The sequence below is a fragment of the Anoplophora glabripennis genome, unplaced genomic scaffold (genome assembly GCF_000390285.2).
Source record: "Anoplophora glabripennis isolate ALB-LARVAE unplaced genomic scaffold, Agla_2.0 scaffold557, whole genome shotgun sequence".
Classification (NCBI taxonomy): Eukaryota; Metazoa; Arthropoda; class Insecta; order Coleoptera; family Cerambycidae; genus Anoplophora; species Anoplophora glabripennis.
The window spans coordinates 120,175-146,523 of NW_019416797.1; the positions used below are offsets into that span (position 1 = coordinate 120,175).

General features: G+C 33.2%; 1 protein-coding gene across 2 annotated transcripts in view; it reads left to right on the plus strand.

Moving 5' to 3' along the window:
• The window catches only part of LOC108911529 (solute carrier family 41 member 1), a 134,216-nt gene that overhangs the window by 85,484 nt on the left and 22,383 nt on the right, over positions 1–26,349 (plus strand). For both annotated transcript variants that reach the window (XM_018716495.2, XM_018716496.1), the window contains 2 exons: positions 1,129–1,310; positions 20,715–20,894. In XM_018716495.2, the coding sequence (XP_018572011.1) occupies positions 1,129–1,310; positions 20,715–20,894 (362 nt within the window). The remainder of the gene's footprint in view (positions 1–1,128; positions 1,311–20,714; positions 20,895–26,349) is intronic.

The following is a 26,349-nucleotide window of genomic DNA, read 5'->3' on the forward strand; positions in this document are numbered from 1 at the left end:
TCAGCTCTTGATCTTTTTCCTACTAAAGCGGCCTTGGTATTGAACTTTAATCAGGATTAGTATATTTGACGAAGAATTATTTAAGGTTATATCTCAAAAATATGATTTCATGAATTCTGTAAAATATGAGTTAAGAAGTTTAAAATTTATATTAGTTTCTTAGGTCGAACAATAATTGAGACTATATGGGTAAAAATTATGATGGATCACTCGGTATGTACACTGTGTCGGGGTTATTTTTAAGTGTACATTGATAGCAGGTATATGTTCACGTTAATAATAAGCTGAAGTGGATCAATGTAGTAAATATTGACAATACGATTGTTAACGCTTTGTACTAACAACTTTGGCGGCCATTTATTTCTAAAAGCTTTATTTACTTCTGTTGCCACCATTGATCTGACATTCGAGTAAAGTGGACAGTAAATAAATATTAAATTAATTTTATTATATCTATAAATTCTGCTACAGACTGCTACTAAATTTATTTATTTTTACTATCGAATTTGCTTCTCAGTTGTTCCTTACTAATATACCTACTAGAAATTATATTAAACAGTCATTTTGACATTGTTTTCGAAGTAACAATTTGGTACACAATTATTTTGATTAACTTCATTCATAATTCGTCCCTATTATCACATAGAGGCGTATGTGTATATCCATTTCTTGGATTATACGCCCCTACGTGATAAGAGGGACGATAATTAAAAAAATGATCAGAGTAATACTCGCATTTGTACCTGAATTCTGCCAATACATTGAGAAGTGTAGAATTTCCTCCTCTTTTTGATGCATATTGGTAAACCTTAGTAAAAAGTACCTGACTTCACAGATAATTTTTTTCTCTGTTTAATTATTTGGCTTTTTGTTACGGCATTTTTGTCGTTTTCCTGTTTGTTTTTTACTCAAGGGTTAATTTAATTACATTTTTACTTTTTCACACCCATATTTCAAGCTGTTTGAGCTTCACTTTCGGCCTCATTTTAAAACATAGTAAAACGTCCCTTGTATACCAAAAATTGTTGATGGTGAAATTTAGGACTTATAGCAACCAACATTTTTTTTACGTAAATTTTGATTACTTTTGAGTAGGACCTCATACTCTAAGAAATATTTAAATTTCAGACCCCAGTAAAGTTGAATCTCTTCCGGAACGAAAGTCAATAGAACAAATACAATCTTCAACGATTGAAAAGAAGCATTTGGAAAAAGAAAAATGGTATTCCGTCACTGTTCAAGTCGCCGTCCCATTCTTTATAGCAGGTTTAGGCACCATAGGAGCAGGGATTGTTCTTGGAAATGTCACGGTAAGTGTTACGTTTAAAATGCATGTTTATTGCCCATTTGCACCGTTTCAACTGAACCTGGTTTAATTTTAAAACTAGGTTTTAATAATCAGCTTTTGCACCACTTACTGCCGATTGTAGATTAAATTAAACTGGGCTTTAAGAATACTGTCTAGGGATTTTATTATGCTGCTAACTTATGTCCAGTTATGTTCGGAAAAAAATATGTCGAAATCAAATTCTCAAACCTAACATAATGCCCTAATTTACTTTATTGTGATAAAAGATTTAATTAATAAAGCCCAGCTATTGCAATTGATACTCGTACAATTATTCTGGATACTGTTGATATGTCCATCCCTGAAAAGTCTGCAAAGGCAGACAAATGATCAGCATAAGTATAGAACCGAAGAGCAGTCAGCAATTGTTGGACAGAAGATACACTATTATTCCTAGAAATACAAAATCATATTAAGAGTACAAACTTTTTATAACTCCAAAATTCTGATTGCCAGTTGCATCGTGTTCATGCCGACGTGTTCGTAAAACTTACATGTTACTTGGATATTCCAACTGCTCTTCAATTAAAGTTAGCAGATGTAATGTGGTCTCTTTTGTCAACCTAAATCTGCGAAAAAGTCATATTGTCTAGATTATGAAATAGATCATTTCTAAATATATATTTGTCTGGGAAATCCAAAGTCTATAATTTCATGAATATCAAAATCATCCAATACCTCAAAGTCAGAATCTGAATCCATTTCAAAGTTCTCAATGATGTCTTAACACCACTCACTCATTCACAGTCCAAGGGAAAAGGAAGACATACCTATTTAAAAAAATTATAACTAGCAGCTAAGTATTGTCGACAGTGTCAATTTATGTTTTCTCATTAATCCAAGTTTAAGCGGTCAAATCTGAAGGTTTAAATTAATCGTAGATTAATCCATCTATTTGAAACCGTGCAAACAAAATGTTATATTTTAATCCAAGTTCAGACTTAATCCTGGGTTAAACACTACGGTGCAAACGGGCATATATCACCCCTGCAGATGATTTCAAAAATAGATAATTGCATTATTTTCCCTAATTTATTTCAAAGATTTAACTAAAAGCTTTAAAGCAGTCATTTATCTTCAATAAAACGTGAGCTTTATTCAAAATAATAATACAGGGTGTTTTTAAGTACAGGTCAAAAATCCAGGGGCGTATTCTGTGGCCAAAAATAAGGTTTTTTGTTATATAAATGTGGGGTCTTAGGACAGCCATTGTCCAGCTACAGCGTGTCAAAGATTAAAAAAAAATCAGACTTTAATTTTTAATTTCTAAACGGCTTGAGATAATTTAACTAAATTCGGTGTGCATATTTAGTGTGACAGTAGGTATGAAAAAAAATTGCCAGCTTTAGAAACTTACCACTGGCAGAGGTGTGGGCATCATCGATCATTATTTGCCAAAATAAATATTTATGAAAATTGATTTATTTCATCAAGTGCATTTTTACGATACTCATTACATTACTTAGAATAATAACAAAATAATTAATTAACAATGGAACTACTTTACTATGATTTATTATAAGAAATCCTGGAAATGGCCACCTTCAGCCAAAATACCTGATTCAGATTTTCTTGAAACTGCAGCTCGAACACGTGCAAAATTCCAGGGGTAGTCCTTCCATCACAACTAGCTACTATAATTTGTTGACGTAAGTGTTCCTCAGATTCAATGTGAACCTTGCAAACGTGTAGAACAGCGTCTTCCAACTCAGGCGTTCCAACCGTCTTCCAGGAATCGGACCATTCTGAAATAAGCCTGACTCTGAAAACGTTGAAAAACATTTCTGAATATTCTTGGACTTGGAGTTGGATGATTTGGAAATCTTTCCATATAAATTCGTCTAGCCTCAGTACCATTTCCACCTGTAAGGCCATAAATGTAAACCATATTGGCCATTTCAGCATTTGAATATGCATAAGCAATTATTAAAACTTAATCTTTTTAAAAAATAAGCTTAATTTGACAATACACAATATTAAATAAGATGACGGCTTCTTATTAATATCGTTTTTCATGGCCTCTCTAAGATATGTTTCAGTAATTTAAATAACTGTGTAAAAATACACTTGATCAAATAAATCAATTTTATTGTTAATTGGTTTGGAATACAAAAAAGTATAAAGAAACAGAAAGTGAAGATAATACAATGGCGCATATGAAAACCTATTTTATGTGTAATATTATCTCTGCCACTGGTAAGTTTCTAAAGCTGATAATTTTTTGTTTCATACCTAATGCCATACCAAATATGACACCAAATTTGGTTAAATTGTCGCAAGCGGTTTAGAAATAAAAAATTAAAAACTTATTTTTTTTAAATTTTTTACACGCTGGAGAATGGCTGTCCTAAGAAGACCACATTTATATAGGGATGGCCGGAAGTACGGAATAAAATTCATATCTTTTGAATGAGTGAATTTTTTTTAAAACGCCGAAACACGTTAACTGATTTTGATTTTTTCCCATCTTTCGGTTATATAATAATTAATTTCTCTTCAACATCCTAACCCCCAGCTACCCCTACTTTTTTTTTCAAATGGAAACATAAGGCATGAGGGGGCTCGTTGAAATGCTTATAAAAAACCGAATCCAGCCATACCAAATAAACAAGTTTTATTTTTTCAATAGCAAGGTTTTTAGGGTTGTATAAAACATCTACTTAACAAGTGAAATAAAATTTAATTATCTTCAGTGTTATCCTCCATGAATTTGCACAGAATAAAATAAAGAATTTGAAACTGTACCTATCACTGCTAACGCAAAAAAGATATATTTTTATGTTACGTTTTTTTGGCACCACTTACTTGCCAGGCTTTCTAGTTAATTTTTCGCTTTAGTTGTAAATTGGAGTTCGAAACGTTACTATTGTGCCAAATCAAGTTATTTACTGAATTGCAATGGTATTGTTGGAAAGGCAACGCATCGAAATCTTGATATTGATGGATGTGGAGACAAAATAAGTCAGGTTGAAGTGCGCGATTTATTTAATGCAAAATATCCCGAAACCAAATCTCGCAAAGGACAGTTAGTAAAATATTACCACTCCTATAAGGTATGTCTTGTCCAAGAGCTTTTGGAAGACGATTATGATAGGCGATTACAATTTTGTGAGGGAATGATGAGACGGTGTGACGACAATAATGGTTTTCAACGAGACGTACATACTCTTTTCGGATGAAGCTACGTTTTATTTAAATGGAGTGGTTAACAGGCACAACAATCGCTTTTGGTCCCAGGAAAATCCACACTGGACATGCCAATCGCATACGCAGCATCCACGAAAAGTTAATGTATGGGCAGGTATCATCAACAACAGAATCTTGGGCCCATTCTTTTTTGAAGAAAATCTTACTGCCGCACGCTACCTGGATTTCCTAACATTTGACCTGATACCTGCTCTAGCTGTGATTTTCCCTCATGAAATTGATCCAGATATACCGAATGAAAGAATTTGGTTCCAACAAGATGGCGCTCCCCCACATTTTGGTATTGATGTTCGAAGATACTTAGATGAAATGTTTCCAAATCGCTGGATTGGTAGACGGGGTACAGTTGAATGGCCGCCAAGATCCCCCGACTTAACACCCCTGGATTATTTTCTTTGGGGATATTTGAAAGAAAGAGTCTACCAGGACAGACCGGATAATATTGAGAATTTAAAGAACAAGATTAGGGCGGAGATGCATAATTTACCAGCTGAAGTCATTCAGAATGCTGTGGACAGCTTTTACTATCGTCTTGGATAATGCCAAATAGTGAATGGAGGACATTTTCAGCATTTGCGACATTGAGTTTATTTTTGTAAATTATCTAGTTGTTTCAATTTCTAAATGAAAAAAAACTTGCTATTGAAAAAATAAAACTTGTTTATTTGGTATGGCTGGATTTGGTTTTCTATAAGCTTTTCAACGAGTCCCCTTATGCCTTATGTTTCCATTCGAAAAAAAAAATAGGGGTAGCTGAGGGTTAGGGGGTTGAAGAAAAATTAATTATTATACAGGGTGTTTTCACTTTAAATTTGGAAAATGCAGGAATGTATTCCCTGTCAAAAATTAAGTGTAGTTTGCTCTATAAATTTTTTTTATGAAAGCCTTTGTTTTGGAGATACAGGGCGTTGAAGCTTAAAAAAAAATAAACACTTTTTGACATATCTCGGCTATCCACGAGTAGATTTGATTTAAACTTGGTATACATTATGCGTATTGGGGGTTCTCATAAGTGACAGAATATTAGTCCTATCGCATTAGCCAGTGGCGTGCAAAGGGGGGATGCGTGGCCCCTTTTTCAAAAAAAAGTACGCCATTGAGTTTTTCGAAGAATGTACAGTAAATTTAAATACTACCATACAAAATCTCTTGGTATTTTTCGATAATGAGATTCTTGGACTATTAAGATTTCAATGCATGATAACATGGCACGGTAGTCCTATGTAAATGTGATAGATGACTGTGCCTAAATTTGTTCCAAAAGTCAAATTCGTATTAGTAATTATCAAGTTCTTGTCAACTCATTCCGCATATCTGGAATTAGTATTAATTTGTCTAACACTTTCATAATAAATCAGCGTTCGCACAATGCCGCGGTATTTTACAAATAATGAATATGCAGATATTCATTTTGTGTATGGCTTTTGTGATGGTAATGCTGATGCTGCTGTAAGAGAATACCAACGGAGATTTCCAAATCGAAGGCTTCCAAGTGCTCCAGTTTTTATTACCACTCACAGACGATTTTCAGAGTATGGATTTGGTAAAAGAAATGATAGAGAGGTTAATCAAAATCCACGAGACGGCAATCGAATACTCCTTTTGTTTGACAATAATAATACTTTGAGTACAAGAAAAGCTGCTGTTCAGCTTCAAATATCTTCAACCAAGGCATTTAAAACCCTGAAACGTGATCACCGTACAGCTTTTCACTATAAGCCGGTACAAAATTTACTGCCAGGAGACGCCGAAAAACGAATTAATTTCTGAAGATGAGTTTTAAAATCTTATGAAGAGGACAATGATTTTCTTCATAAAATTTTATGGACCAATGAAGCAACATTTACGAGACGTGGAACTGTTAACTGCCATAATATTCATTTATGGTCACATGAAAACCCCCGAGAGGTGCGTCCCTCTTCATTTCAGAATGAATTTAGTTACAATATTTGGTTAGTGTTATTTCACCATTTTCACCATACAACTCCATTTGCGGACCCTACTTTTTGCCGCCGAGATTGAACGGTAATCTTTTTCATGATTTTCTTGAAAATGATTTTCGAAACTTACGAGACATTGCTTTTGATGATGTGCCACTAAATTTACGGCAAAATAGTAAGATACAGTTAGACGGAGCTCCTCCTCATTATGGTCGGCATATTTCGCAGTGGCTGCAAGAAAACTATAACCAGCGCTGGATAGGACGGTTGCCGCCAAGATATAATGAACGACGAATTCCTTGTTGACCAGTAAGATGGCCACCCCGTTCTCCTGACCTGAACCCTTTAGACTATTTTGCCTGGGGAAATTTAAAAGATAAAGTGTATAGTGCACCAGCGCAAACGCGAGATGAACTAAGGCAGAAAATAATAGAACATTGTAATAATCTTAGAACAAATCATGTACTAGTAAGTTCTTCCATTAATAGTTTAATTAAGCGATGTCATAAATGTATTGTAGCTAAGGGACTACATTTTGAGCAGCTCCTGTAAATTCAATAAATAATATAATTGTTTCATTGCATATTAATTCGTTAATGTAATATTAAAATTAAATTATTTATGTTTTTAACTACTAGGTGTCATTGATAGTCTTGACATCATTTTCAAGGTAATGTCGATCCATGGGAAAGTAATGAAAATATTTACAAGTTCTTGGCTTACTGCGAAACAAAAAAGTTGCTATAAATTTTAATACAGCATTTGAATTCAAAGAAAAATATCTCTTTTTCTCATTCAGCACTACCGTGCCATGTTATCATGCAATGGAATCTTAATAGTCCAAAAGTCTTATGAACGCTGCGTATTATCGAAAAATACCAAGAGACCTTTTAGATTGCTTTTATATGGTAGTATTTAAATTTACTTTACATTATTCGAAAAACTCAATGGCGTACTTTTTTTTTAAAAGGGGCCACGCATCCCCCCTTTGCACGCCACTGGCTAATGCGATAGGACTAATATTCTGTCACTTATGAGAACCCCCAATACGCATAATGTATACCAAGTTTAAATCAAATCTACTCGTGGATAGCCGAGATATGTCAAAAAGTGTTTATTTTTTTTTAAGCTTCAACGCCCTGTATCTCCAAAACAAATGCTATCATAAAAAATTTTATAGAGCAAACTACATTTAATTTTTGATAGGGAATACATTCCTGCATTTTCCAAATTTAAAGTGAAAACACCCTGTATAACCGAAAGATGGGAAAAAATCAAAATCAGTTAACGTGTTTCGGCGTTTTAAATAAAAATAACTCATTAAGATATGAATTTTATTCCGCACTTCTGGCCATCCCTGTACATATAACAAAAAACCCTTATTTTTGGCCACAGAATACGCCCCTGGATTTTTGACCTCTACTTAAAAAACACCCTGTATATTACTTTTAAACAAGACATTTAGACTCTTTTACACATACAGGCTGTCTACTATAAGAGGGCCACTCCCACGTATCTCGCTTAATACACGATGTACGTTAAAAATCTGTATATGTTTTTGTTGCATTTTTTGAGGCCTTGATGCTTGTCAAAACAAATTTGAAATTCATGGCCAACTTTATGAGAAATCATAAAAAAACCGGAAAAGTTTCGAAAGTTTAGAGCCGTCTAACATTTTTATTTTAAGAGATAGAGAAACTTTATTTTAATAAAATTTCATGGCAAAATTGATATCTTTCACCTGGTGTAAACAAAATTTTGAAGTATGATATGTAATTTGCTGCGCCCTCTACGCGGACAAAAAAAATTGTCATCGAAGCAGGCTGTGGATACAAAAAATTGTTTGTTTTTTTCTCTTTCATTCGATGTACTACATGTTGCCTTTATCTTTTATATTTATTACATTTTTATAATTTTGGTATCAAAAATGTAGATTGATGTATAGAAATTGTTTTCAAACAGGTCAACTACAAAAACTTTTATGAATATAATGTACTTTTTTGAATCTAAGAACCTGCAATATCCGGCACCCATCAGTTTACCGTCATAGAAGTAAGGTCCTATGATTTTAGTATCAAGAATTCTAACCCAAACGTTTATTGAAAACCTTTGTGGAAATGCAGTTTCTCCGTGCCAATGTAAATTACCATAAATCCATTTGAAGTAAATGTTCCTATTAAAAAATCCATTTTTACAAAAATTAGGCACCTCTGACCAGAAAATTCTCCTGCATATAAAAGGATTTTCCCTCTTTCTTTTTTGTCACCACCTACAGAACCCTAATCTCCTCGATTTATCTTCCTCCCTCAAGCTCAAGAGGTGCACTTTTTTCACCTTATAACGTTTGAAACCATCTTTTCATTCTTGCACTCTCCTCTAAATTGTAGTTCACTTCAATCTCTCACTGTTTTGCTCCTTTTTCCTATTTACATAATTTAAAATTCTGATTTTATTAGCGAAGGTTTTCTACATTCCGCAAGTGCTTGAATAGAATTGAAATTGCATTGATAGTACAATACAAACATATTACAATTCTCAATATGTGAAAATATCATTATTATTCAAAATTTGAGTTTTTAAAATCACAGTTAACTGTAACAATTTCCAAACCTGAAGGCTCAGTTATCTCTAAAGTAAAAAACCAATATTATAATAATGCATGTATTTTGCTTAAAATAAGTGCATTATATCTATTACATTTTTTATAGTTGACACGTGTCTACAATAATTTCTACGTTTAACACGAAAATGTTTACATTTTTTATACCAAAATTATAAAAAATTTAATAAATATAAAAGATACAAGCAACATGTAGTATATCGCATGAAAGAGGAAAAAATAAGCAATTTTTTGTAGCCACAGCCTGCCTCGATGACAATTTTTTTGCCCGCGTAGAGGGCGCAGAAAATTACATACGCTATTTTAAAAATCTGTTTGCTCTAGGTGAAATATATCAATTCTGCCATGAAATTTTATTAAAATAAGTTTTCTCTATCTTTTAAAATAAAAAAAGTTAGACGGCCCTAAACTTTCGGTAATTTTCCGGTTTTTTACGATTTCTTATAAAGTTGGCCATAGATCTCAAATTTGTTTGTACAAGCATAAAGGCCTCAAAAAATGCAACAAAAAACATATAAAAATTTTTGACGTGCGTTGTATATTAAGCGAGATTCATAGGAGTGACCCTCTTATAGTAGATAGCCTGTGCATCATACACTATTTTTTTATCATACCTGTGCCAAAACTTGAAATATAAAGCTGAAAACTAAACCAATCCGAAATAATTTGAATACATTTTATGAGGAAGTTAACTAATTTCAACAATTAATTTCCGTTAATTGTAGAAATGGAGATAGCAATTGTTTATAAGTTTATTTGACAGTGCATTTATCCGTTGTACTCCTTACTTAGAAAATGCACCTACATCAGTATGATGCAGAGTAAGTACATTTTTTACGTTCCGGGAACAGCAACGGAAAAAGTTTATTAATTATTATTATAATAAAGTAACAAATTCAGCCGAAATCGAATAATTACCTCAACAACCAATGAGCAAAAATAGTTAGATAAATAATAAAAGTGACATACCTGTGAATAGTAATATAACGAGCGTTCAAATAAAAACGTGGTCGAAGTTGGCTCTGACACATTGGACGTAGGGAGTAGCTTATAGCGACCAACTTAACCTCATTTCTCAACGAGCTGTATAGCAGCTGTCAGTTTCAATAACGTTAATGACTATATAACTTTATTTTAAAGAATAATCGTGATAACAATAACAAACAATTAAAGGAGCTGCGGAAAGTGTCCCCCTCCTTGTTATAACAATAAATTAAAGCAGCTGCTGAAAGTGTCCCCCTCCTTGTTCCAAGCACTTTTCACACCTGTTCCTCAAAGAATTAAAGACATTTTCTAAGATGCTCGGGGTATTGTTAATTTCACGAATCTTGTCTATAAGTCGAGCCTGCAGATGGTTTAAATCAGGAATAGGCAGTTCAAAAATAGTGTTTTTAAGGTAAGGCCACAAAAAGAAATCACACGGCGTAATATCACATGACCTCGGTGGAAATTCATGTTCAGCATTGAGACTTATTAGTCGATTTTGGAAAACTTCCCTCAACATATTCATCGTCTCGCCTGCCGTATGTGCCCTTGCGCCATCTTGTTGAAAGTAAAAGTTTGTAATTTCGTTTTCTTCCAGCTGGTTAACAAAAGGAGCGATAATTTCTTCTCTATACCTTTGCGCAGTAAGAGTACCATTAAAAAAAATAGGTCCATAAATCCTCCTTCGATTGAGAGCACACCAAACTCCAATTTTTTGAGCGTGTAGAGGGCCCTCGACAAAAAAGTTATCTGGTTTTTCAGAAGACCACATTCTCATATTCTGTGAGTTTACGTAACCACTTAAATGAAACCAGGCTTCATCAGAAAAAAAGGTGATATTATGAAGTTCACCGTAGTTGTTTAAAAACCATTCACAAAATACAGCCCGTCGCGGAAAATCAACTTCATGAAGTTCTTGCTGACAAGTTAAACGATAGGAGAACAAACGCAAATCTTTTTTTAACACTGTGTGGCAGGTACCGACTGATACTCCCACCATTTGTGATAAAACACGTACAGAAGTTCTTGGCGCATTTTCCATTATTTGTTGGACATTTTCTTTTAATTCTTCAGTCCGCTTTTTAGGTCGGCCGCTTCCTTCTTTTCTTGTTACACTGCCCGTTTCACGAAAAACATTAACACAACGCTGAACTGCACTTTGAAAAATTTTGTACTCAACAACGCCGGGAAATTGATTTTGAAATTCTATGAAACATTCCTCAATAGAATACTTCCATATTCCATCAATCTTGCGTCCATTTCTAAAGTAGGACTCTATGATAAACACTTTTTGTTCTTGAGAAAACACCATTTTAAACGCTTTTTAAAACGAAAATATTCAAATTGATAGCGGCGATATAGCGCTTTGACAGATAACGTTTAAGTTCATTTGCTATACGCTACGCCCTACGTTCAAATTTTCAGAACCAACTTGACCACGTTTTTATTTGAACGCTCGTTACAATCAGAAAAAGACGTCAACCTGACATAACAGCCAAGTGGTAACAGCTACCTCAGATTCGAAAGTTGATGTGTAAATTCAATAAAACAGTACACCAGATCTCAGATAAACTAACTAACAAACAGGTTTTCTCAAATTTGGAGGAACGCTTAACCAGACTGGAATATAGCGCTAAAAGACCACAAAAAAATAGTACCAACAAGAGCTGCAAGTGGTCCTGTAAGTACACAAAATTAACATGTCTCATAGTAGGAACATAAATCATAAATCAAGTGCAGTTACCATCACATCAAAACATTCTATAAAATAAACATAATACTTTTTTAAACCCAAGGCAACAGGTTCATCATAGGTGGAGTCTTCAGCTTGATGAATGCTCATTGGGGCTAGAGGCAAAGAAGAAGAAACAATTAGAGTATATTACTGTCAGTTAATATTATACCCCGGAAATTGTCACACATGACTTACACACTTTTTTATATCAATTGATAATTTTACAGGTATTTCTATTTATTTTTATATTTACTTAACGGAGTAACGCCACTGCTGCGCTATTTGTTGACAACGACTTCGTGCAATCTGATTGATCGTTGCGCTATTAAAGTGCGTAATTTGATACTTATCATTTATGGAATGCAGCATACATTTTAAATGCCTTTAGTGCATTAAAAGTGTACTGAATTCAACGTCCGCTATCTAGATATTGATTTTATACTTGTGTATCTCTGTTCAGGTTCTATTATCATTAACAAGTAAACCGATGCATTGGTCCACAGCATGAGTAAAATGCCAGACTTTTTCATTATTATCATCAAACTATATCCAAACATAAGCAGGATACCAATTCCGTTTACCTTAAATCAATATATAAAGAAAAATCACAATCTGACTTTAGTTAACAAGCTGACAGATAGGGAAAGTTTCAAACCCAGTGTTGAATAGAAAATTTATAAATTGAATAGGTAAGATGTAGCTTCGCTCGGGATAAGATATGACTAAATTAAAAATGTTTACCGTAAAGAAATAATAAACAGAAAACCAAAAGTTTCACAGATCATTATAGAAAATATTACAACCCCATATGCTCGAAGTTTGCGAGACGAAATAAGGATTTTGAGATACACTTAAGGTAAGTGACGATAACATCCAAAAACGTAGGGAGATACCTAGGGCTCATTGTGGTAACTTTTGACCCGAACATAAATAGCCTGGCGATGAAAGCAGATAGAACACTTTGACAAGACTACTTCCAAATATAGGAGGACGAGAGGGCAGGAAGCGCATGATGCTCACCCACGTTACGCAAGCGACAATGCTGTATGGTGCCGAGAAAAATGACTGAGGGTGTGCGGGCATACAGGACTGTATCCTATGAGGCAGCCATAGTGATCGCAGGGCTGGTGCCAATAGATTTGATAGCTTTAGAGAGAAGAGAACTGTACGAACAGGAATAGGGTGGAAGTGAAGGCCGATAGTGAAAGGAGATAGCAGGAGAAATGGGAAAACAGTACGAAGGGGTAATGAACAAGACGTCTTATATACAGGGTGGCCAAATGGAAACGAAACAGAGCCAGAACAAGTTAGGGGCATGACACTACAACATAAGAATGTAGTCAAGTATGTACTTGGGCGTTGTATTCGATCGACACTTTACGTTTATAATCCTATTATGGAAACTTGTAACAGCGCCGAACGGACGGCCACCGCCTTGTCTAGGCTGATGCCTAACATCGGAGGCCCTTCCCCTAAGAAGAGATTGGCATATTCAAATGTAATTGATAACTTTGAACACCGAATTGGATATTGTGCTATGGTTAATGTGGTCGCCATTGAACATTTGCTGTAATAAAATAAAAAGTAGTACTAAATTATTGTTTTCATTTAATTTCTCCAATTTTTGACGACTATGACAGAAAAGTAGGTATAACCTTATATCGCTGAATTCGTCTTTAGAAGGACTATCTATTTATATTATAAAATATAGAGCGTTCTATTAAAAAAAATGTCGGTAATGTTATAAGTCTATCAAACATGCTCAAAAAATAGAAAATATTGCAGAAAAGTGACAATTTCTATTTACTAATTGACCTGTTTCAACGATTTTTTAAAGTCTTAAATGAAAAAAAAATGAATTTTGTTCCATCATTTTGGGACACACTGTATATTACCATATTAATTGTGGAATATTGGCAAAAATGATTTTTAGTCTTTAATACTTATTTTACCAATTCACTTACCTTTAATAAACCTATTTAGCAAAATAAAAACAAAACAATATAATACCACTATAACTTTTACTAAACATGATAAAAGTTAGTTAGTGGTTTAGCAGACGACTTTTTGTGATTTTAAAATTAGTATTAGTGGAAAATATCAGATCGTGATATACAATTTTACCTTACATTTACGAATAAAAAAAAAACAAGAAAAATTACTGCAAAATATAATGCTGTATTTAATGTTATTGGGTTAATGTCATTATGTATTCATTTTATTACTTTTCTATTATTTTATCTAATAAGAGCTACAAAGTATTTTAAATTTTCCCGCGACACCTCCTTGATATTAAATTAACGTTAGTAAGTTACTAGATATATTAAGTTGGCAACGCTGCTAAGTTTTGTTAGAATTAGTGTCGTCTCTCAACAAGATCCTAAAATTTTAGATGCTGGACATTTTCAGTGGTGTTGATATATTTACTTTAACCTGGATTTCGAATAAGACAACCATATGCAATGGCAATTTATTGATGACACCAAGCCAGCATCTGCATTGTTTTATAACGTTACACATTGATAGTAATCAGCATATACCAATATTTACATAGTTTTGTTTGTTATTAGTTTCACATTTTAAATAAACGTGAAAGATAAAAATAACCCCAATTAAAAATGTCGCTGTTAATGTGCAAAAAAATGTTGAAACTGAAATTTAATTTGGAAAAGAATCTTCGTGCAAGTATTATTTTATTTCTTAATCTGTAAATTGAAACGTCGCTGTCGTAATAGGTATTCGTGCATCCTATATTTCTGGACAATGATAAAGTAATAAACTGAATCAGTAAGCCGCACCAGAGGTTATCTAAACCCTAAAACAATAGAAATTACATTTAATAACTGGCGGTATTACAGGCTAGGATCAAGAGCTCTATAAAAACAAATTACCGTATTAACTTCGATAAGGCCACGACCTCCTATAACGTTCAGGATGATACAATTTAAAGAAAATCATCAAATGTAGAGGTATACAAACAATTCTGTAGAAGATTTTACTGCTTTTATAAGAGACTATTATAGAATCCTCTTGATTTATAATTAATTCTAGATGATTATAGCAAAACTTTCTGTAACAACAAAACTGTTAAAGATAGTTCAGTGAATAATTTAATTGCACATTAGGATATGTAAAAAAATGGTCTTCTACACTAAGAAAAAATTTACTATAGGCAAGTGAAAATTTACTTGCCTCAGTAAAAAAATGTTATAGAACAGGGGATAAATAATCAATTCAATTGTAGAAGCTAAAACAAAATAAATTCCTGGCAATTAGTCACTGGTAACAGGTGAACAGGTCATTTAACTGCGGTTACCAACATTAACCAAAATGGCTTGCTGTAATAATTAAACTATATTGCTACGGTTATTAAAACTTAAATTTAATATAATTTTGATGCATTAAAGATAAATAGACTGTAATGCTATAATAGTTTAATATTCTACTGTAGCAAGATTTATTTCAGATAATAATATATAATTATAGGTTAGTTTTAGTTTCTATAAAACATTAGACAAAATTGTATTTTCCACAAAAAAAAAATAGGTTAATATATTCAATTCCAAGAAGTAGGTAAGTGTATTATACAATTCATGTAATGGGTTTGGGAATAAGCAATGTCAGATTTTTTTTTCAAATTTAAAAATTTGCATAAAAATTAAACGCATTGTCAAATTGACACATCATTCGAAAGAAGACTTATTGCTCTATCAGATTGTGTTTTTGGTTGCTTTCTTAGATTTAATTTTGTGAATTTTCATTCATTTGAATTGGAATGTCAAGTTGATAAAATTGCTCATTTTTGGCACTTGCTTCTTTTTTATTTTAATCCAGACGGGGACAACAAAGCCGTTCAAGCTGCGATACGACGTTCTTTGTCAAACTCGTTACGCGGTGTTGCTTTTAACAACGACAATGAATTAAGAGGATGAGTTTTTCGAGCAAAAACAGGATTTCTACAGAAGAGGCATCGATAAACTTGTTGAACGTTGGGAGGAAGCCATAAATATGATGGAGAATACATCACTAAGTCTATTGACAATTTGTAGAATTAAAAATAAAATATATTAAATTTGAAAAAAGACGAACATTACTAATTACCAACCCAAGATATTGGTCTGTTTTGCCGGTGAAAACGTGTTGTTTAAAAAACTCAGTTTTCTTATGAAATCAGTATTAAAAGGTTGCCCTAAATTACTATGAGATTTTTGGATAACAAAAGATCTTTTCCTAAGAGCTTCCGCAAATTAGTACTTAATTTATATTTATTGTAGTAGCTGTAGACTATTTTATGCAATGTGAAAAGTCAATGCAAGTGTATATAAAACAAAAAAAAATATCCAACATTTGTATAATGATACTATAATTTCTTTGGTTTTAAAGTAATAATGTGGCCTATAAGTCACTAGTGAGTTATAAGTCATAAGTATAGTAAGATATGTACGTTATGACTTATAACCCACTAGTGACTTATAGAAATCATAAAAGACAAATGTTTGGTTTATTTTTCTAGTTTTTATTAGAAAACCAATTTGAAACAGTAATAAGTCAACAAATAACCTAAAATGCTACAAACTTACAATCTACCTACTTATTAATATTAACATTAACATTTATGGTAAAGCCGTAATTTGATGCCAAAGGATTATTGGAATCATTTTGTGACTGTGGTTTTATAGAACAGGTTGCCCCTTTACTTGTGCTTGCTTCAGGAGTCTGCACCCCTTGTATCTTTTTATCAATATCAATTTTACTGGAAACTGACCTTTCTATTATAACCTTCTTCCACCGTGACGTTTGAGTGTTGTAATACCCCTCCAGCATTGGCCAAGAGAGTTGCAGATGCGCAACACATGCCATGCCCTGTATATAAATTAGAATCTGTCAAGCCAAAAAATCGCGCAACATCAGGCATTTTTGATAGCTTATTAATACCAACACATTGACGTGTGCATTTTCCCTTATGAAAATTGCAAAAGAACTTGCAAGTATGTATGCTTTTGAGGTCGCTAAATCTGAATTCGGGGATAGCTTAGTAAGGTCACCTGCGGGGCTTGTATTGAGATGAAGTCAAATGAAATGACCTTGACTTGATTTCCAGGTGACCTTATAGGGCTAAGCTCTCCCCGAATTCAGGTTCAGCAACCTCAAAAGCATGCTTACAGGTTAGGTTTTTCTTTCTTTAATTTGACCTTGGAATGATTTTGACTTGACCTAATTATGACCTTGTAGGGCTAAGCTATCCCCGAATTCTGCCCTCCCCCCCAAAAAAACTTATATACGCACTGGTTGAAATTCAATACAAGCCTTTTCTTTAGTTTGATCTTGAAATGACCTTGAATTGACTTGAAGGTGACCTTTAGGATTACGCTATTTCCAGATTCAGATTCTGCGAGCCCAAAAACCCATACACTCACTGGTTAAAATTCAATACAAGTCTTTTCTTCAGTTTGACCTTGAAACGACCTTTTACCTGACCAACAGATGACCTTAGGTAGCTAAGCTATCCCCGAATTCAGGTTCAGCGATCCCAAATTGTACCTACTGGTCAAAATTCATTACATGCCTCAGTTTTTGAATCCATCAACTTAAAACTTCGTGAAGCTTACTCAGGTCTACAGCCAAAATCACATACTTCCCCCCTCTTTATCTCTGAAACTATTCATAGGATCACTTTGGGCCCATGACAACTTTTGATCGGAAAGTCAAAAACTATAACATATTGCAATTTCAGCAAAATCGACTGGGACCCATTTTCCATTGATTTTGTGCGGGGTTCTTTACGAAAACTCCGCATAAACGTTTTTTTTGTGTAGTATAGACAAGGAGGCAATGTGTTGAAATAAATTCATTCGGTAAAATGCCTTCGGAGATAGCTGCATATCTACAATTGACAAGCAGTATACAGGACACAGTTTCCGTCGTTTCTCGGCTACCATGTTGTCCGATTCTGGAGCAGGAATCACTAAAATGTCGACGACTGTCGCCTAAAGCTACATGATTCGACAAATAAAAAAAAGGATATGTCGAATAAAATATTGGCCACAAACCCTGGCCCTTCTGCATTAAGTCAACTTCATCAAACCATACGAACAGCCCCTCTTCTGAGTTAAGTCAACCTTCATCATGCCATGTCAACAACTACTGTCTTTCTGCGTTAAATCAACCTTCATCAAGCCATAATATTAACTGCCCTTTCGCGCTAAGTCAGCACTCATCAAGCCGTACCATAAGCCACCCATTAATTGAACTAACCGGATCTGCAATCAACTTGCAAAATGTCAATAATTGTTCTTTTGTTATAAATATTATGAACAAATAATTTAGTTTTCTACTATTATTTTTTATTGTTACGTAATTTTTTGTTGTATAGTTCTTTCTTTCAACTTTAATTAAAAATTATTGAATAAATTATCATTTTTTTATTTTTGTTATCTGATATGAAGCTCGTAGGAAAAATTTTGTTCCTCCGCTTCGCGTCGTTCGTCTAACTCTATTTGTATGCGGAAAAATAACACTGCGCACTTGTTAGGAAAATGACTATATTTTATGTTTTTATTTCAATTTAGTGGCAAAATATCTAGACAATTAAAGTATAGTAAGTACAACAAAACCATAAAAAAATTGTCCAAGTAAATGATTAATTTCACAGCGTATTACATGTCAAGATAATATTGGACCATATGGATGTACCTATGAGGTGAGAGGAAATCTTTGCAAAGGCTTACACTAAAAAAAATTTTTCCTGAGTCTTTAAGTTATCATTCATAATTTTTAAATGAATTGAAATAAATTTGTGTGTGTTTACCTACCTTGTGCTATATACAATATACAAAATCAAAGAACTTGTTTACAAAAAGTAAAGTGAAGATTAACATAATATATTACGGTTTATATTATGCAATAAATTTAAAACATGTTTTATGACCACAACATTGGTAAAACAAAATCATGTAAAATCTAATTAATTAATTCTGTACTATTGTGTACAGCAATACGTTTAATTGTGGAAGTAATACATATAAGTATCAATCTTATCTACTAACTGCGTAATAGTAAAAAGTAGTCTAATGACACTGGAGGTGAATTTTAAAATCAGTAAAATCACGAGTGATGTAATCAATTATCAGGAATTTTTACATGACATGTATAAAAATCAAATTTTACGCAGTGTGTTTCTTCTAATGGACGATTCCAAAAAATCAGATTACATAAAACTTATGATTGCAGTTCATATGAATATTACGAATATGTGGATTGGGTACGATCACTACCTTCTTTAGTGTACGGTTTATTTTTGTATGAAGCATTGATAATTGATGACATATCTCTCTCCATCTTACAAACTGTAGAGTACCCACTCATGAGATAACACATAATGGAGTATACACATCTGGGTCTTAGTAATAAAAAGGGATCAAAAAGTTATCTTTGAACAAAAGGATGGATTTAACTTTTTGTTATGTTAATATTACAATTATAAATTATATATTGATGAGAGCATGAACGTAGACCAATTATGTCTGTTTTAGGTGATTTACAGTTTTTTTTTAAGATAATCTATATTTATTATTTAAGAGGGTGAATAGATAAATACGAGATCCGTTCAGAAGATAACTGAACTTTATTTTTCATACTTTATTATTTATTTTATACATTATTGGTCCTTGTCTCCTTCAAAATACTCCCCTCCCCTCTTCACACAATTTTCCCACCGGTGTTTCTATTTTGCGATGCAGTCCTGATAAATTCATTTGAAATGGCCTTTAAAGTCAGTGAAAAATTTTGCTTTGACATATTTAATAGTCTGAAAACGGCGTCCCTTCAGCACTGATTTTAATTTCGAAAGAAAAAATCGCAATGAGCCAGGTCCGGCGAGTAAGGAGGGTGAGGGAGGACAGTAATCTGATTTTTGCAAATTTTTTCACGTAACCGTTGTAAAATGACTTGATAGTACACTCACCTTGAGGCAAGAATTCAAAATGCACAATTCCATTAAAGTCGAAAAAACAGTGAGCATCACTTTGACATTGGAACGAGACTGACGTGCTTTCTTGGGACGTGAACATCCTTTGCCAATCCATTGCGATTATTGAACTTTTGTCTCAATGTTGTAGCCTGCAACTCGAGGCATATTCAACTCTTCAGTTAAAAATTCATGGCATGAACCAATTGAGTCGCTAACCTCTTCTGCAACTTCTCTGGCAGTCAATCGACGGTTTGCACCCACCAGATTTTTGACTTTTTGAACGTGGGAGTCATCAGTTGAAGTTGAAGGCCTTTCTGGTCGAGGATCATCTTCAATTGAATGACGACTACTTTTAAATCGTGAAAACCATTCGTAACATTGCGTACGGTCCAAATCATCATCTCTGTAAGCTTGTTTCAAAACCTGAAACGTTTCCGTGAAGGGTTTACCCAATTTCACGCACAATTTTATGTTACATCGTTGTTTCAGAAAATCGCTCATTTCAAAAATAGTTACCAACACTTAAACACGTTCCGAAATAGAATTATCATGAAAATTAAATTAACAATCAAGAACATGTGGTTACAAAAGAAGTTATGCGCAACGCTATACTGCCAACCGCATATTCATAAATATCTGCATTAGTGCGTAATTCAAAAAGTTCGGTTATTTTCTGAACAGACCTTGTAAAGGACTTGAAATTATATCTAACTTAAAATATTTATATAAGAAATGAGGACCCATGAAAAAATTAATAAATACAAAAATAGGTACATAATTTTTAGAATGGAAAAAATAAGTTTGGTATCGCTTCTAAAATGTTCAGGGGTAATCTGTTACAGTTTATCGGTTTAAAGTTAATTTTAATTCTTTGCCTATTTCACCGCAAATTAATTTTCCGCATTTTTCAGGAATACAAGGTGTTCAAGGAAATCAACGCTCTCTTGATCCTGGTCCCGGCTCTTCTCGGTTTAAAAGGTAATCTGGACATGTGTCTCGCTTCGAGACTGTCAACTCAAGCTAACTTGGGAAACATGCACAGTAAAAAGGAAATCTTGAAAATGATAATTGGAAACATTATTTTAGTACAGGTAATATTTCTAAGGTTAAAATATTTTGTTTATAGTTTGTTAAATTCATAACAGTTTTACTTAGGAAAACGCATAAATTTGTAGCGTTTTTAATTTCCATGTATGGAATACCACAGAAACTAATTTTGCATTTTGGAAATTTTGATGTTGATAACATTAAAAATAATATCCATTTTGTGCGCACCGTGAAGTGAATATTATGTAAACAGATTTTCCTTCACAAATGGACAATTTAGAAAAATAAAAACAATTAGAATGTAATCAATTTTGAGAAAAAAATGGTACACTAGACAAATGTCGAATGTTTAAGTAAGATTTGAACTATAAAGCAAATTAATTTAAGAACTATTGGAGGTATACAGGGTGTAAATGATAAGTTTAGCCAAACTTTAGTAGCGTCTTCTACCGTTGAAAATAATCAAGTTTTGCCCCATAAAAAATTTTTATAGGACGCTTCCCTACGGAGATACAGGGTGTTAAAATGTTCATATATTAATATTATTTTTCCTGTAACTTCACTGGCAAAAAAGATTGAGTGATAAATTTTAGGGGATGACATTTTTTTAGTAGGGACACCCTCATAGATTTTTATGTGATCTAGTTGTTTTCTACAATCTGCGTGCGTGCGAGCGTGTGTGTTGCGAAGGTCCAGGGCGTGTAGTTCCGTATCGTTCTGGTCCTTGATTTTTTTTAATGAATCATTTCCAAATTTCAGATAGTTTTGACCATTTTTTTCATATAAAATATATCGATCCTTTTGGATTTTTATTACCTTCCTAGAAAACTTTGATCAAAATACACCTCTCTCGCCAGAAACCTGGTATTAATTACATCTATCACGTGTCCTATATCTGCCCTATGTTTGCATATGTTACGTTATACCTCAAGTGACACCCTGTTTGTCCAATGTTTTCTTTTTCGCAAATACAGAGTGTTTGAAAAAGGTTTTACCAAATTTGAGGGGGATATAGAGGACATTGTGGTAGAAAATTTTTGCATATGTACAAATGAACCGTTTTGGGCCTGGAGCAATTTTTGTCCAAAATCGTAATGTTATCTCGACACCAAAAGACTGATATTTAACTAATTTTAAAACAAAATAATCTTCTGATCTTATTTCTTCTGATAAGTGTTTACCAAATGCATGTCCCATACACGATGTTGGTAAACATTGATTTTATCCTCAACTGTGTGATAAAAGCTCTATACTCATCTAATCTAGCCATGCAATGTCATCTGTATCACGCTGTGAGGAATAGTGAAACAAATGAACAGAATTCTCACGTAACAAATGATCGGACCTAATTGAGTGTTTCACATTTGTTTTGTTTGGGACGAAATTTTGCTTCTAATTCTAAGTTATTGAAATGGATATATTTACGTTCGAAGAGTCTGCAGATATGCATCTTATTTATGGGGAGGCAAGATGCAACGTTATAGAAGCTGAGCACTTTTCGAATCGCCGACATTCTTGCCGAACATTTTCGTCAATCCATCGTCGGTTAAGAGAAAAAATCAGCTTTAAACCAGATGTAGGAAATTGACATCCATGAAATACGGACAGAGGTCTTTGAGGAAGAGGTTTTGCATCGAACTAAAGACTAACCTACCACAAGCTGTTTTGAACAATTATTTAAATAACGAAGCCTTTTCTCCAGGGACAAAACAACTCATTTCCAACTAGGGGTTTATATACAAAAATTGTCTTCCGCAATGTCCTCTATAACCCCCTAAAGTTTGGAAAAGGCTGTCCCTATCTTCCTGACAATATGTGTTTAAAATACTTCCTTCTTGTCAGTGCATTCTTATACAGGCTGTCTACTGTAAGAGGGCCACTCCTGTGTATCTCGCTTAATATACGACGCACGTTAAAAATCTTTATATGTTTTTTGTTGCATTTTTTAAGGTCTTTATGCTCGTAGAAACAAATTTGAGATCCATGGCCTACTTTGTGAGTAAACATAAAAAAACCGGAAAAGTACCGAAAGTTTAGGGTCGTTTAACTTTTTTATTTTAGGAGATAAAGAAAACTTATTTTAATAAAATTTCATGGCAAAATTGATATCTTTCACCTGGTGTAAACAGATTTTTGAACTATCGTATGTAAATTGCTGCGCCCTCTACACTGGCAAAAAAAAATTGTCATCGAAGTAGGCTATGGCTACAAAAAAATTGCTTGTTTCTTCCTCTTTCCTGCGATATACTACATGTCGCCTTCATCTTTAATATTTATTACATTTTTTATAATTTTGATATAAAAAAATATAAAAATGTTCGTATTGCTTATGTTAATGTAGAAATTTGTTTTAAACATAATAACTACAAAAAAATTAATAAATATAATGTATTTCTTTTAAGCAAAATACAGATTTTCTTATTACTTTACTATAGTATTGGTTTTTGCATTAGAGAGAATTAAGCCTTCAACATTGTTCTTTCACAGAGAAAGTAGCTTACGCTAAATGTCGCAAGCTGTAAAAACAAATGTGTTACCCCTATTACCCCAGTAATGTCATCATTTGGCAAACTGTTTATTGTTATACGTAACTGTTGGCTTGAAAATTGTTATTTGAAAAACTATCATTTTGAAGGTGTTATAAATTAAAAAAGTGTCATTGAGGAAAGGGAAAGCTCTAAATTCTGTAAGTAGTTACAGAGAAAAAAGTGCCTCTTATAATGCGACATTCCTGATCAGACGAATTTAATTTTGTAACAAAGAATATTTTTATAAGAATATTAATTATTATAAAAAAAACTGGTACATATTTATGCATTGATATTTTCGATAGCGATAACAAGGTACCTACATTTTACGTTTGAATTGAGGTGCTCTAAATTCTCAAAACATTAATTTAATTGATTCAATTGTTATTAGTTCAATAGTAAAAATAAGTAGTGCTAAATTATAAACAATTTTTATTTAAATTTAGATCAGAAAAGGTAATCTTAAAACTAAAAAATTCAAAAATATTTAATTTAACAGCTAATACTAGTATAACTAACACAGACAAATAATAATAATTTAAGTAAGATGCTCAAACAGGCCACCTCGATTTCTGACGCATAGTCAGACCCTCCTTGGTACAGCATTTATTACGTTTCTTAGAATTTCAGGAGGCACCGTGGCACAAGCTTCTCTTATTTTTAACTTTAGATCTTCCACAGTTTCTGGTATAGTATGGAAGACTTTATCCTTTATATAACTCCAAAAGAAAAAGTCAAGGGGTGACAAATCCGGGGAACGGGCTGGCCATTCAATGGGTCCATGTGTACCCAACCAGCGTCCTGGAAATTGTTCATTAAGGTAATTGGGAGCAATTTCCGAATGTGGCGGTGCTCCATCTTGCTGAAAATAAATAAAGTTTTGTCTATTTTCGAGTGGCAAATCATCTAACAACCCGCTAAATTCATTTTCCAAGAATCTGCAATATCTGGCACCCGTCAGTTTACCATCATAGAAGTAATGTCCTATGATTTTGGTATCAAGAATTCCTACCCAAAGGTTTATTGAAAACCTCTGTTGAAATGCGGTTTCTCTGTGCCAATGTAAATTACCATTAGTCCATTTGAAGTGAATGTTTCTATTAAAAAATCCATTATTAGATAAGTTTGACTCATCTGACCACAGAATTCATCTGCATATAAAAGGATCTTCCCTCCTTCATTCTTGTAACCACCTACAGAATCTTAATCTCCTCGGTTTATCTGCCTCTTTCAAGTGATGCAATTTTTTCACCTTATAACATCTTAAACCATTTTTTCGCAATATCCTTCTTGCACTATCCTTCTTTACATTGCAGGTTACTTCAATTTATCTCAAAGATGTATCAGTGTTTTGTTCATTTTTCCTATTCACATAATTTAAAATTCTGTTAGCATTACCTATGTTAGTAACAGCATTAGCTGATTTTATTCCCCTGTCCTTAAAAAATCCATATCTTCAAAGGTTTTCTCGTAATTTTGAAAAAGTTCTTCTGTTGGGTTGGGTGGCATTTGGGAATCTATTTCTATATTCCGCCAGTGCTTGGGCAGAATTGAAATTGTATTGACAATACAACACAAACATATTATACTTCTCAATATTTGAAAATACCATTTTTATTGAAAATTATAGTTTTTTAAATCACAATTAAATGAACTGTAGCAATTTTCAAACCAACAGATGACAACAATAAACAATTTGTCAAATGTTGACATTACTGGTCATAGCTTGCTACACTTAGTGTAAGCTGCTTTATCCGTGCAAAAACAATGTTTAAGGCTCAGTTCTCTCTAATGTAAAAATCAATACTATTATAATGTAATAAGAAACTTTGTATTTTGCTTAAAAGAAGTACATTATATTTATTATTTTTCTTTATATTTGACGTGTTGAAAACATTAACTTAAACATCACGAAAATGTTTATATTTTTTACATCAAAATTATAAAAAATGTAATAAATATAAAAGATAAATGGGACATGTAGTATATCGCATTAAAGAAGAAAAAACAAGGAATTTTTTGTGGCCACAGCCTACTTCGATGACAATTTTCTTTTGCCCGTGTAGAGGGCGCAGCAATTTACATACGATAGTTCAAATATCTGTTTAACCAGGTGAAAGATATCAATTTTGCCATGAAATTTTATTAAAATAAGTTTTCTTTATGTCTTAAAATAAAAAAGTTAAACGACCCTAAACTTTCGGTACTTTTCCGGGTTTTTTATGTTTACTCACAAAGTAGGCAATGGATCTCAAATTTGTTTCTACGAGCATAAAGACCTTAAAAAATGCAACAAGAAACATATAAAGATTTTTGACGTGCGTCGTATATTAAGCGAGATACATAGGAGTGGCCCTCTTATAGTAGTCAGCCTGTATATAGGGAGTTGGCCGATATTTTTCTTTGTCCTTAGGTGCCTTGATGGCTTGTTCGATATTCCTATTTGTGTATCCATTCCCTCTAAAAGCAGAGCGCAATTGCTGTAATCTCTCGTTCAAGCGTTTCGGGTCGTAAATAGCTCATGCTCGATGTACCATTGGCTTCTAATCACTGAACGGCTCTGCATTCTATTCACGTGTCTGTACCATCTTATTCTCATCGACTTTATTCTGTTATAATTTCTCACTCTAGTGTATTATGGTACATCTATTACCTTTTTCTTTATTTATGTTTATTTCTTTATTAAATACATCGATTCGGCAGCGTATGTCACCATTGGTCTTATAACTGATTTACGTTTTATTTGGATCATTTATAATACTTTCCATATAGGTACTTAAAATTATATACTCTTCAATTCTATAGTTTTATCACTCTCACTTGTTTTACATTTATATTTATCTCTGTTTTTTTTCTAGCCTTTGTTATATTCTTCTGCTGTTGTGTAAGTATTTAGCCCAGTCATTATAGACATGAAACAGCCTGTTTCGGGAAAAAAATACTATTAGTAAAAGTTTTTTTGCGGAGTATT